We start from the raw sequence: 13,902 nt of genomic DNA, 5'->3' as shown, positions 1-13,902 counted from the left end.
TAAACTAAACACAAAATAGCGCGACAGCCCCTCGCGGACGACTGCCGTGCACAAACGAAACCAAAACACAAAATAAAATCCAGGCCTGGTCCTCTCGTCTTTCACTGTCGTCACTCCTCCTTTGTATCCTTCCGGAGCTCCTCCGTGAGACTCGAGACCGGTGAGTGGCGCAGGTGTCGTGCATTCGCAATTACTCAACCGGCCTCGCTCCGTTCCCACGGCTCTCGGCCCCGCCCCTCTCGTCACAATATATATATATATATTATTATTATTATTATTATTATTTATTTAGTGGTCTCAGACTCAGAATTTTTTCTCAAACTTTACAAAAGCACTGCACATGAACTGTCAAGCGTTCACTGAATGCCCTGAAATCTTGACATGATTTTGTGCCCAGCGATCAGCGTTAGTGTTGAAATGCTCATAATGATCACTCAGGTTTTGTTTACGACACTGTACAAAATCAATATCCATTAGCAGCTATGAAGGCTGATTTGGGCTCCAGAATGCTTTTATCCCATATCAGTTGTTACAGTTAGAAGCAGTATATAATAGATTAGCTGTCTGTCTGTCTCTCTGTGTATTTAAGTCTGCTTAAGTTTCTGTCTTGTCATACATTTCCGTACAGTACAGTGAACTATGGCAAGAAATACTGAAGATTTTTTTTTTTTACAGTTTTGATGAGCAGGAATATTGTTTTTATGGCAACAGGTCAACCTTTTCTTCTTAAAGTGCTAATCAGACTTTTCTTTTCCTCTATTATAGGCATGCAGCCATAGCTGAGTCTCTCCAAAACTGCTTAGCCCAACAGTCCCAATTACTCCTTCATGTTCTGGCATCCATCATGGTGTATGGGCAGGTCCTGCACCGCCAAGGCCCCGAGGAGAGCTTCATCAACCTCAACGTCGGTGGCTTTAAGCAGCAAGTGGAACGTGTGGTCCTCCAACGCTTCCCTCACACGCGACTTGCCCAACTTCTCTACTGCAGCTCAGAGGCTGCTATTCTCCAGCTTTGTGACGACTATGCAGCTGCCGAATGCGAGTATTATTTCGACCGAAACCCATGGTTTTTTCGCTACGTGCTGAATTTCTACCATACCGGAAAGATCCACCTGATGGAAGAATTGTGTGTGTTTAGTTTCAGCCAGGAGATGGAATACTGGGGCATCAAGGAGCTTCACCTGGACACTTGCTGCAGCAACAGATTTCAAGAACAGAAAGAGTACGCAGGAGATCAAGACTGGGGAAACGACGATGACCCACAGAACCAGCTGCAGGACAGCTTAGATTCATCTATGGAGGAACTATCGGCGTTTGACAAAGACCTGGAAAAGTTTGAGGGCACCTGGTGCTCCGAGAAGCGTAAGGAACTCTGGTTGCGACTGGAAAACCCGGGATACTCGTGCTCTGCGAAAGTAACGGCGGTGTTTTCGCTGAGTGTGGTACTGATGAGTATCATAGCCATGTGCGTTCATAGCATGCCCGAGTTCCACCAGGTGGACATTAATGACAAAGAAGTAGAGAACCCAGTGTTGGCTGTGTTCGAGACCTTTTGCGTCCTCTGGTTCTCTATCGAGTTCATCCTACGATTAGCTGTCACACCATGTTTGTGCAAATTCCTGAGCAATGCGCTAAACATAATTGATTTCGCCTCTATTATTCCATTTTATGCCACTTTGGCGTTTGAAACCATGGATGCTGAAGAAAGCGAGGAGCTTGAGAACGTGGGAAGGGTCGTGCAAATCCTGCGCCTTATGCGTATCTTTCGCATCCTCAAACTGGCACGGCATTCGGTCGGGCTGCGTTCGCTTGGGGCGACTCTCCGTCACAGCTACCATGAGGTCGGGCTCCTCATCCTCTTCCTTTCTGTGGGAATCTCCATTTTCTCAGTGCTCATCTATTTTGTGGAAAGAGAGAATGATGAGTCGGAACTGCAGACCATACCGATGGGCTGGTGGTGGGCGACGATCACCATGACCACGGTGGGATACGGCGACACGTATCCCATCACGCTGGCTGGGAAACTCATCGCCACCTTGTGCATCGTTTGTGGCCTGCTTGTAGTCGCCCTTCCCATCTCTATTATCTTCAACAAGTTCTCCAAGTACTACCAGAGACAGAAGGCCCTGGTGGAGTCCGACCAGCTCCATCCAGAAGACGAAAAATTGGCAAATCTCAGCATGCCTTTACTTTACATAGGAGGCCTCTACGGACAAAAGATGACTCCCCTGGTGCGCAGTACGTCCTCAGTAGGGAGCGCAGGGAGCGAGGGAGATGTCACTGATGCTTCCAGCATTCAGGATGTTGAAATTGTCTGCCCTACTGGGATGCCACAGGCCTACAAAGCAACATAGATCAGGGTTCCTCAAATCCGGTCCTGGAGGGCCACTGCCCTGCAGAGTTTAGCTCCAACCTTGATTAAAATCACTTACCTGTGATTTTCTAGGGATTTTAATGACCTTGATGAGTGTTCTCAGGTGTATTTGATTAGGGTTGGAGCTAAACTATGCAGGGCATTGGCCCTCCAGGGCAAGATCTGAGGAACCCTGGCACAAATGTTAATATGTACAACCTTAAACCTTGATTAAGGTGAGAAGAAACAAAAATAAACTTGCTTGCTTAGATCTGCAGCACATGTTGAGGAAACACTAGCGGACCCTAAGACTCAAGGCTCTCATTTCTTACTGAGCGACTCCTGGACCTTCGATCAAAAGCACTTTTTCTCTTTAGTTCTCAGGGTGAAAATGTCTCAAGCTTTCCATTATTTATGGATCAGAACCTGTTATGGAAACTAATCCAAACAACAGGCTAGCATTGATGTTGTTGCTCTATACCCAATTAACAGCACTGATTGACAGGTGTTTTTTTTAATACTTTGGACAAGCTGTTCATTTAATTACAAGTCTTTCTGCAGTGCCTGTGGGAAAAGAACTATGCTTAAATGTTTTATAGGCAATGACAGCATCTAAAATGCTGGACTTCAAATGGCATGTTGGTGTACACCATCTTCCCTAATGTGTCCATCAGAGAGGGAAGGATTGAAAGACTGCATGCATATTTCAACAAGAGAGAGGAGAGGCCACAAGAGAAAGGAGAGAAGAAAGCATGAAAGAGATGTTACAGTTGAATAAAGTGTTGATGTACAGTAGATTTAAGTCTCTGCTCTTTATTCTGAAATCACTGCATGGGTCCATAGAGAGATTAAGGATCTTAAAAGAAATGGTTCCCCTTGAGATGAAAATGATGTTAGTTACAAAACCTCATGCCTTAAAACCCATAGTCTGTTATTGTGATGTGAAACAAATAATACAGCTCTTTTCAATATAATGCAGTTTATAGTGACCACTATAAACACGCCTGGCTCCATAAATGACTCAAACATCTGTAAAAAAAACAACAACAACAACATAAGAGTAGTTCATGACTTGTGGACTATTCTCCAAATCTTCTGAAGCTGTACTCTGTCAGCAGACTGGAAACAAAAAGGCTGATTTTTTAAATTATAATTTTTTGAAAGCCTTTCCCTTCAGTGGACTATTAATTTGAGAGCCTCTGCATAATTGACATTGGTGAGTTGAATCACGATTTGTGAATGAATCGGCAAGATTTGTATACAAGTTAAATGGAAATAACCGACTCAAAGGAACAATTCGTTTATTGATCAAACACTTGGGTTCAGTTCACTGACTCAGCGATTCTGAAAAGACCTGCATGATTTATTTATTTTTTTAATATTGCTTTTTGTTCCATAAAAGAAAGAAAGTCATGCAGCCTTGGAATGACATGAGTAAAAGTAAGTAAATGATAATTTTTTAGTTTTTAATCAACTATTTCTTTGCAGTGAGTTTGTCCCACCTACTCATATGTCTCATGAGTAATGCCTTATGCATTATTGCATGATCAATAATGCCTTATTGAGCATCAAGTTCACCTATGCTCTGTCCTCTGCACAGAGGGAACACATTCTCCCTCCATCTTGCTGTCTCTCTAATTTTTTTTAGAGTGACTTATGTCAGTAGGCTGTATTAGCAGCAGGAAGCGAGGTCCAAATGTTAGGGCTGTCTGCCACAGGGGATGTATTACTGCTGAAACAGCATCCGTTTGGCAAGTGGCTTTAACTTGGATAGATCGGTCTCTGTTTGAGACGTGCCCATTGATCAATGTGTCACACTTGTGTGCTCAAGTGTTTAAGGGCAGACTTGAATGTCTCATGAGTTACATGAATGGTGCAACTGACCCTTTTCAGCTTCAGCAAACTCAGAGATTTGGTGAGGTTTCAAGGGGAACGTGACTGGGAATAGAAAAATGTCCTTCATACACATTCTTACATTTATATTGGAGCTTTTCAGTATCATTAGTGATTTTGCAATTAGACTGCTTGAAAAATACAGAGAGAAATGTGGTTCTTATTTGTTAGTATATAGGAAAAGGTTTCAAGAAATAATTTCCTTTTAGAGATGGATTACATACCGTGTACTGTGGCAGGGTGACTCTTCTCCCTCCTCCAAGCCAGAAATATGAGGCCACCGCAAAGAGTCACATTTCTTGTTCAAACCATTGGTTTGGACAACTCACACAAATCTGGGCATGTTGTTTGCAAAAATATATATGCAATCACAGCACTGTTCCTTTGACGTTATCTTTGTTCTGTTCTGTTACAATATGAGCTGGTGGTTTAGGATGTGGGTTTTCACCCAGGGGAAAGCAAAACCCACAAACCAACGAGTTCCCACATCTCTATGAAAATGGCACTTAAGCCTGAAGTACTTCAGAAGTGAGGTGTGCAATTTCTGCATCACTACTGGCACCAAACAGAATTGCAAAAACAATTTCCAACACTTCCCATTTTGTATTTGGAGAAGCATATTCTGTTTTTGTCTTGTGCCAGAAATACACTACCATTCAGAAGTTTGGAATGTGATATTTTTATTCAGCAAGGATTCATTACATTTATCAAAACTGACAGTAAAGACCTTTATAATGTTGCAAAATATATATATTTCAAATAAATGATAGTTGTCAGAACTTCAGAACAATCAAAAAAAAAAGTATAACAGCTTCCACAAATATGTTGTCATATTCCTTCATTTTAGTCAAATTTAATATACATTTAAGTTTAGTTTGATGGAAACAAGCTTAAGCGGTGTGCTGTTAATACAGTAATTTAGCAGTGTTTTTTTTCTTGCCATGGTTTCATCAACTGTATGTTTTAATTCAAAATTGTTATGTATCATCATGAAGTTTTTCATCTTTTCTTTGTTTAATCAGAAAACCCTACGTCAATGAACATTTTTGTCAGTCATTTTGTTGACAAGATTAACACGTCCAAGCGCTTCTGCTCAAACAGACTGCAGAAATTACACATTTTACCCAGTGCCGATCCTAGACTTCTGGGGGCCCTACGCAAAACTGTGTCAGCGGGGCGGTGGAGTGGTTATGAACGAATGTTTGAAACGCATTTGTCCGTGTTTCACTCCGTCTCGAATTGCGCTCGCGGAAAGCGCTTGAGAAACAGTGTCTCTTCCACGGCTCGGTACGCTTTCAACTAATTTTTTTAGTCTCGAGCAAGACTGTACGACATTCACATTACATGATTTGACTGATTTTTACGTAAAAAGGGCAACAGCGCACCGCATTAAAAGAAATGATCATTCATGTTTTTATAACCGCTGGCCAAATTCAAAAATGAAACTAAAATTAAATAATCTTTGAGAGCAAGGGGGCCCCCTGGTGTTTCGGGGGCCCTACGCAGCTTGCGTATTTTGCATATAGAGAGGATCGGCTCTGATTTTACCTTTAAGATGCTTATGTTGATGGCCACCTAACCATATCAGTGGTCACATAATCTAATCAACTTTGTTTGACTCTCAACAAGGGCTGCAAACATATCAAACAAGCACTTTCTATTAGTGGCCAGTTCCAGTGGTGCAGACTATGAAATAAGATGAGCTGTTTTTTTGTTTTTTTTTGACCGTCAACTTATTTGTTTGTTAGGGTGATAAACCAGCTTAACAGCATTTATAAATGTCCAGTTAAATTGCTTTTTAACAGATGATTAATCCAACTGGTGCATAAATCGCCAGCCGAATGACAGTGTAACAGGTGAGTTTGGAAGCATTGGAACATCTTCAGTGCTGAATAAAGTCCTCTCTCAAGCAATTTGCCACCTCCTCTACATGGGTCAGTACACATCCTACTCACAAACACATTCTCTCTCTCTCTCCCTTTATCTCGTCTCTCACTTTCCCTTCTTTTTTTTCTTACCTCACACAGGAAATGGGATGGAATCATCTGTCAGTGGCCGAAAAACAAGTAAAAAGGCCGTGAAAATAAGTGTCTGAAGAAAACAGAGAGGTGATTTTTTATTTTGAAGTTTTGAGGTACAATAAATATCATAGTGAACAAGCCAACAATTTCTATATGGTGACTCGACTCACTATTTGTAAAAGTAATGTCACTTTTACAATGATTCACAAAAGACAGCATGTCTATTTAGACACTAGCATGATAATACTGATCAAAAACGTATGTAATAGATTATAAACATAACTGATTCATTTTATATATTGCACTAAGCTAAACTGAATGATAAATCTCTGATGTGACAAAATCAAAACAGCTACCCTGAAAGCGGCATTGTCAATCTTCTTGTTGATCAGTGAAACTAGTCCAATTATGGCATTCCAACTCTTGCTGAAGCTGTACTTACTGTACAGCTCAAAACTGTCCTGTTTCTCACTATCTGAAGATTGCCTGTCAGGCATCAGACCACTAAAGCCAAACTCATCTGTTTCACAGGGCTGATATGGATGTTATGGATCTCTGGCTGGACTGGTGTGATGGCGTGTTCAATCACCTGGAGTTCTAGAATTGATTTCGAGTGTTGAAGAGGTCACATGCTCGGCCAGTGTTTAATCTCCCCCTTTGGCCTTCAGCTGGGCTGTTCTACACTTCACACAGTTCCCATCAGCTGGAGGTCACCCTTCCGCTCAGTATGTATACATGCACTGATTTTTATTTCCTTGTTTGAATACTTAAATACTCTAAGTATTTAATAGGAAAGTGCCACAGAAAAGTTTGATTTTGCCAGTTTTATATATTATTAAAAAGTTTGCAGTAAGATTTTTAAAATGTCTCTTATGCTCACCAAGCCTGCATTTATGTAATAAAAATACAGTAAAACAGTAAGATTGTGCAATATTATTACCATTTAAAATAACTGTTTTCAATTTTCATATATTTTAAAATGTTATTTATTCCTGTGGTGCAAAGCTGAATTTTCAGCAACCATAATGTCACTCCAGTCTTCAGTGTCACATGATCCTTCAGAACAACATTTTTTGTAAACGTCTGTAATGTCACTTTTTTCCTATTTAATGAAATTCAATTAAGTTATAAAAAATAAAACGCACTGACCCCAAGCTTTGAACAGCACTATGCGTGTCTATGTGAACATTAAATATAAAATAATAAAGGTTAAGTTAATTCTGAGTAAATTACCAACTATGGGGTCATTCAGTAGGAGGTTAATGCTCTGGCTTTGCTGCTGTTTCAGTGAAGGTGAGGAAGATGATGGCGTCAGAATCCAGTATTTGCTTAATCAGCAGCTTGTGCTTGTTTATCTGAGTCAAAGATCAGAGAACGGCCAATCACAGCCAAACATCAACAATGTCAGCCAATATCTGATAAGAACATGGTAGAGGACACAGCAAATAACTTACACAAACACCACAAAGCAGGCGCAGATGTGTGTATCAAATCAATGGTGTGCAGAACAGGAGTTCCTGAAGAGATTCACACTCCAAAAAGTGAGACCTGGGTAACTGTGTTATCCGCACCTTGTTTTAGTAAGAATTAAGAAACGTGTGTCTGTGAGGCACCAGGTTGCACACGTTCACACTTTAACTTTCAGTCTCCTTCAAAGAAATATCCCGAAGTTTCCTTAATAACCTTCAGAGAATGATGTTGAGATATGGCCAGAAAGAAAGAGAGAGGGAAAACCGGGCGGCCCCGGCAGATGGAGGTTAGGGTTCTCCAGATTATTCCATTTCAAACAGGTAATGGGCTGTGAAATGAATACACAGTAAGCATTTTTCTTGAATGTAAGGGCAGTTTCATTCAACATATGGACACGGAAATGAGTGTGTACGACTCTTGCATCTCTCAGTGTGTGTATGCCAGCTATATTATTAGTTATCGGTCATTTTCCTAATGAGCCTACTGTGATTTAAACTAGGGAAGGTTCTTCAGGTTTGGGGAACTTCCACTCAAAATGTCAAACAAATCATTTCAAATCATAAAATTGTGCTACAAATAATCCTTATCCGTCAATTCGACTGAATGAGCTTTCCTTTGTATTCCGCTGGAACAATATGAAAAAAGACAACACATTTGTGGTCTGCTCAATGCTCTACCTTTAGTCTTTCACACACTCACAGTGAGGCCTGAAAATGATGTATTGTTTTAATGGTGCACATTAAATGTCAAATGTTTGATATAATTATACTAGTATGTGAGTTAGGACAAAAGGTCATTGGTTCTCATGAATGTTAAGCTCAAACACATACTGTCCCATTTCGGCGCATACAGTATGCATCTCACAGCTCTCTTTCTCTACCCCCTTCCCTCCTGAGATCAATTCCCAATTAATTAGGGTCTGAAAGTTGTTAACGCTCACTGTGAAGTGCACACACATGTGAAATGGTTACTGATGACTAACACTTTCCTTTTCTTTAAGGCCGCGTCACTTCTACAGCTGCTGGCATTATTGCAGACTGTGAGATCTGCAGTGTGTGCGAGGTGTTTCATAATGCTGCGCTGCACGGATGACTTGACTCTAATTAAGAGCACAAATCATGTCTCTAGATGGGAAATGCTGTATGGGTCTCGTAGATCTTTGCTTGTGTTGCTTTTTATACATGTGAATGTTTCAGGAAAGATGTTTGTCTTTCCTGATTGAATATTCCTTGTTGTGTGAAATCACACTGTGACGCTCCAAAAACAACAAAACCAGGAACCTTAGAAGTAGTATATTGTTTGGAAGACTTATTATGATAGCTTTGAAAATCTTCCCTTTCACTGGAGCTCTCAAATCTCATTCTCCATTCCACACGTTAATGAGTAACAAGCAAGAACCTATATCCTTTGGCTATGATTTCAAATGTGGAGTTGGGGAAAGCAGATGAGTAAAAAAAAAAAAGAGTATCTCCACTTATGGTCTAAGCAGTTTCCTTGCTAAAGATTTCTTAGCATTGAATCCAATAACATTTGCAGTATAAGTATTGATCTTCTTTTTGACAGACTTCTGACACTGCTTTTAACCCTTGGCTTTGAATCTATAGGGGACGAATGCCACATTCTTAAATGGTTCTTTTAGTCTTTCTAAGTGCTCTGTGTATTTAAACGCATGCTTTCCGCAAAGTCAGAGAGAAAGAGAGAGATGCATTAATGGAATGTTTATTGCTTTGATGGAGAAATCAGGGAAGGCCTTTAGTTTTTATTCACTTGATTGTGTGTTTAGGACAGCAGCAACACAATCAAATGAAAAATGTAATGAAATTGTAACTGTGATAATGGACAAATTGTTTTAGTGAGCAAAGCTCTCATTCAGCCACAGGAGTTTTCCAAAATCATTTCATAAGTACACTCTTGTTTAAATGTTAGATATTTTAAAGTTATTGAAAGAAGCCTTTTATGTTCACCAAGGCTGCATTTATTTGAGGAGAAAAAAAGTAACTGTAAAGTAAAAACAATAAGACAGAAATATTGTGAAATATAATTTATTATGATTTAAAATAATGATTTTCTATTTTTGTATATTTTAAAGTATAATGTATTCCTGTGATGGCGAGGTCAAATTTTCAGCAACCATTACTCTATTATTCAGTGTCACATGATCTTTCAGAAATCATTCTAATATGCTGATTGGGTGTTTGAGGAACATTTCTTATCATCTGTGTTAAAGGGGTCATATGATGTTGTTAAAAAGAACATTATTTTGTGTATTTGGTGTAATGAAATGTGTTTATGCGGTTTAAGGTTAAAAAAACACATTATTTTCCACATACTGTACATTATTGTTTCTCCTCTATGCCCCGCCTTTCTTAAATGCATAGATTTTTACAAAGCTCATTGGTCTGAAAAGCGAGGTGTGCTCTGATTGGCCAGCTATCCAGTGCGTTGTGATTGGCCGAATACCTCAAGCATGTGATGGAAATGTTATGCCTTTACCATACTGTGATAACGTCTCCCGGCCAGAGCGACGAGACAAAAACATTAAAACCCATTACAAACGAGGCATTTGTTGCATTCAGTGGGGACATAATTACTGATTATAATGACTTATACTGTCTTTTTACACTGTGTTGCATCGCGCCGCGTAAACATAAAACCATGTCTGCATTTGTGATCGGAGAAATGACAAATAACAAGCACTGCTCAAAACACGCGTTTGAATCATCAGTGGCAAATTTAAATATAAAAAACTTACTTACAGTCTGTGAGTCAGAACAGCCAGCATTGTAGTCTACTCTACCAGTATCAGGAAACAGTCCTCCATAAAATGCATAAAAATCTGAATATTTTGGGTTGAACTGTTCTGGAACAGTGTTGTAAATGCAACCACTGATTTCTAGTTGTGTCCTCTTTTGGAAGGCCAAACAAAGTAGTTTCGCTTTCACAACGAAACACACAGCGTCACACACGGCGGGCTAGAGTGAGCGGCGGCCGGCGGTCTTGAGAACGGTGCAGCTGGCGGGCTTGCGGCAACCACATGTGACGACCCCGGGCTGGACTCTGCTTCGTCCACAGTGAAAGCCGATCCGGCGATCCACAGCACGAAGTTGATGTATTTCCTCAGCGACCAGCACGGATCAGCTCCAGGCATGACAAAGCGGATATCGTCCTCTTTTGGAAGGCCAACCAAAGTAGTTTCGATTTCACAAAGAAACACACGGCAAGAACAATACTACAGCGAGACTCAAAGTTATGCTTTCTTTCTTTGTGTGAACATTTGGGCGGCGTTATGCAAATCTTCCCACAAAGTGACGTAGACATGTGGGGGCGTGTTAGAATGAGCCGTTTTAGGTAGGAGTGGTTGACTCTTAACTTTTATAAAGAATATCTCTTTGGATTTGAGACTTTAGTCTTTGCAACTTTACAGATCTTCTTTATGCACCCAGAGCTTGTAACACTCCAAAGAGAAAAGAAAAATTTAAATCGCATCATATGACCCCTTTAATGTGCTGCTAAATATATATACCATTTTATATTTTGTCAGGATTCTTTGATGAATAGAAAGTTCAACTAGAAATATTTGAAATATAAATCCTTCACTGTCTTCACTGTCTCGTTTAATTAATGTCATGTGTCCTTGCAGAATAAAAGCATAGTTGTCCCCCCCCCCCCCCCCCACCCCCAAATCATTATATGAACAAAAATATTTCAAATTGTCTTCTTGGAAAAGCATAAAGGTGAGTAAATGATGCCTCCAGAAAAAAAAATCTATAGGTCAGTAGTCATGTTCCACAGAATTATCAAACTGTCAGATTGAATTATGATTTATAAATTTGATTTGAACTGAAATTTCCCCTCCTAAGTTTTTGGTGCATATTTGCAGCAGGACACTGTCTTCCTCTTGTCCCATGAGGATACAGCATTTGGCAGCCAAACTTACTTTGCAGAAACTGTTCAGGCAAGCAGGTGAGTGTAACAGCGGTCAGCACGACTCACTGCGGGATGAATTGAAAGGCTGTGCCACTTCAGTCTCACATAATCGTGACATCACTTTGTGTTTTGTCTCTGTCTTCCTGATAGTGAAGATGAGTCACTGGCAAATGATGGCCAGGTCAATCCAGACACATCCTGGCTATGTTGAGTTCAATCTTGCACAACTATGATAAGGATATGAGAAGGTTAGTTGAGAGTTTTTTCACTGTGCACAAATTCAACTGGACTTTAGATCTTACACATGCATAAACTTAAGCAAAATGGATACTGTCCGTCTCTAACCAAATTGGACATGAAGCTAAATGACCTCCTACCTGACTGACAGCCCAGAAAACAGCTGCCCTGCATTTGCTTTCTGCATGTTATCTGCATAAGCAGCCCTGATAGAGATATGGGTACTTCTGTGATTCTATCACAACATATTTTATTTGGCTAATTTAGATGGCTATGATGTGCAGTAGCTGTATGTGAGTTTTGCTGCTGTTTGTGTGGATGACATGGCACTGTTGGTGCTATCAGTTTGTGTTCATTAGATGTATTCTGATCAATAATTCTGAATATTGGAGGTTGGTGAAGCTGTCGGTCACAACCACATAGTTCAGGGTCAGAGGTCACATTCAATAAACATTTACTGAGTTAACATAGCAGTCGATACACTGTGCCATCACTGTGACAATGTCAATGCAATCTTCTTTCTTTCTTTCTTTCTTGAACAGTACTGCATTGTTGTTGGTTTCTGCTGGTTGGTGTAGTTTCAGTGCTTCAATAAGAACTGCTTGTTTGTTTTTCATTTGTTCAGTTGTTATTAGTTTAAAAAAAAAGTTTAGCTGTTGTTGTTGTTTTTGTTAATAATAATTATTATATTTGTTATTATTATTATTATGAAGTATATATGTTTTATAGAGTGCTCTGGAGAAGCATTATTATCATCATCATTATTATTATTTTATTTTAAAAAGTATTTTTACTATTTTCATTATTATTAGTAGGAAAATAAGTATTCCACTCTTTTTAATCATATTCCATTTTATTTGTGTACAGTATTTTTTAATTACAAAAAAATATATATATTGAGTGTGCCTTTAAAATTGAGGTTTGCTTTGAATGTGTTTAGGGAAGAGTAGTGTTGGGTTTACTGAATGGTTAGTGTGTGTGAGTTGTGATCTGTTGCCTGTCCAGGGTGTAATGTTCAGATAAAACATAACAGCAAGATTCATCTCAAGGACCTGTGACAGAATCTCTCTCTCACGCACACTTTCTTACGCAGGGGTGACTGATGTAATTATTTACTGTTCTGTTGTGTTTGTTCTGATGAGCACGGGTGAGATGGACATCAGATTCAGGAATTCAATTTTAAACCCTCAAGAGATCTAAAAACACACTCTGAAATTTGCATTTTCTGTCTTACACACTAACACAGCACTCACTCAACGCGATTAGGATTCTATCTCTGAAACAATCACCGTCAAACTGTCAACCTCATTACCACACACTGCATGTGCATTCGTGTCCTGACAAATACACCTGCCAGCGCATACCATCTAAAACATGACCGGACTTTAAGGGACTGGATTAACACTGGATACAATAGGAGTGAACCAAAAACAGGAAGGGATCAGGCTCATCTGTGTAAATAGTTTCTTCTCAGGCTTCAGATTAAGGCCTCAGTAATAGAGTGAACGTGGGTGACAATGAATTGACAGGACTATTACGCACACACACCTTTCAAAGGCAGAAAAAAGATTTCTTGTCTAAGCTTTGTCAGGAATTTACGAGAAGTTTGTTTCAAGATATATGAATGCCTGAGTTTATCAAAATCGAGTGGTTTGATGGTTAGCCAGTGAGCGATGTCAAAGATGTACCGTAAGGGGTAACTGATTTCTGCTTTATCATCTGAATGAAGGTCTTGTCAAATCATTGCACAGCAAATGTTGTCAGTTTCCTATGAATCTTCCTCAAGGGGGAGCAATTTTTCTTTTGGCTGCAAGTTTTACAAAGAAGTATGCTTGTTTAGATCTATTAATTCAAATTACTGAAACTTGAGATACAAATGGCAATTTGCCTCTCAAGAATTTTTTTTTATAAAATGCTGTATCCTGTAATCACAAACAAAAGTGATTGCTTCATTCCATCTAAACCAATTATACTGCTGAAAAGGGAAAAGGACCATTGTCCA

General features: G+C 39.6%; 1 protein-coding gene across 2 annotated transcripts in view; it reads left to right on the top strand.

The window, feature by feature from the left end:
* LOC107585531 (potassium voltage-gated channel subfamily S member 3-like) overlaps window positions 1-3,093 on the top strand; it is a 4,597-nt gene extending 1,504 nt beyond the window's left edge. Inside the window, exons 2-3 of one of the 2 annotated variants that reach the window (XR_001609252.1) lie at window positions 766-2,588; window positions 2,952-3,093. Coding sequence is in view for 1 of the 2 variants with exons in the window: in XM_016272577.1 (XP_016128063.1) it covers window positions 845-2,353 (1,509 nt within the window). In the remaining variant the exon portion in view is untranslated. Of the gene's footprint in view, window positions 1-765 lie in introns of both variants that reach the window. The other variant, XM_016272577.1, reaches the window with a different exon arrangement.
* Window positions 3,094-13,902: the final 10,809 nt, after the last annotated feature.

Source organism: Sinocyclocheilus grahami, unplaced genomic scaffold (assembly GCF_001515645.1).
Source record: "Sinocyclocheilus grahami isolate Dianchi unplaced genomic scaffold, SAMN03320097.WGS_v1.1 scaffold71.1, whole genome shotgun sequence".
Lineage (NCBI taxonomy): Eukaryota > Metazoa > Chordata > Actinopteri > Cypriniformes > Cyprinidae > Sinocyclocheilus > Sinocyclocheilus grahami.
This window is presented reverse-complemented; position numbering and strand designations above follow the sequence as displayed.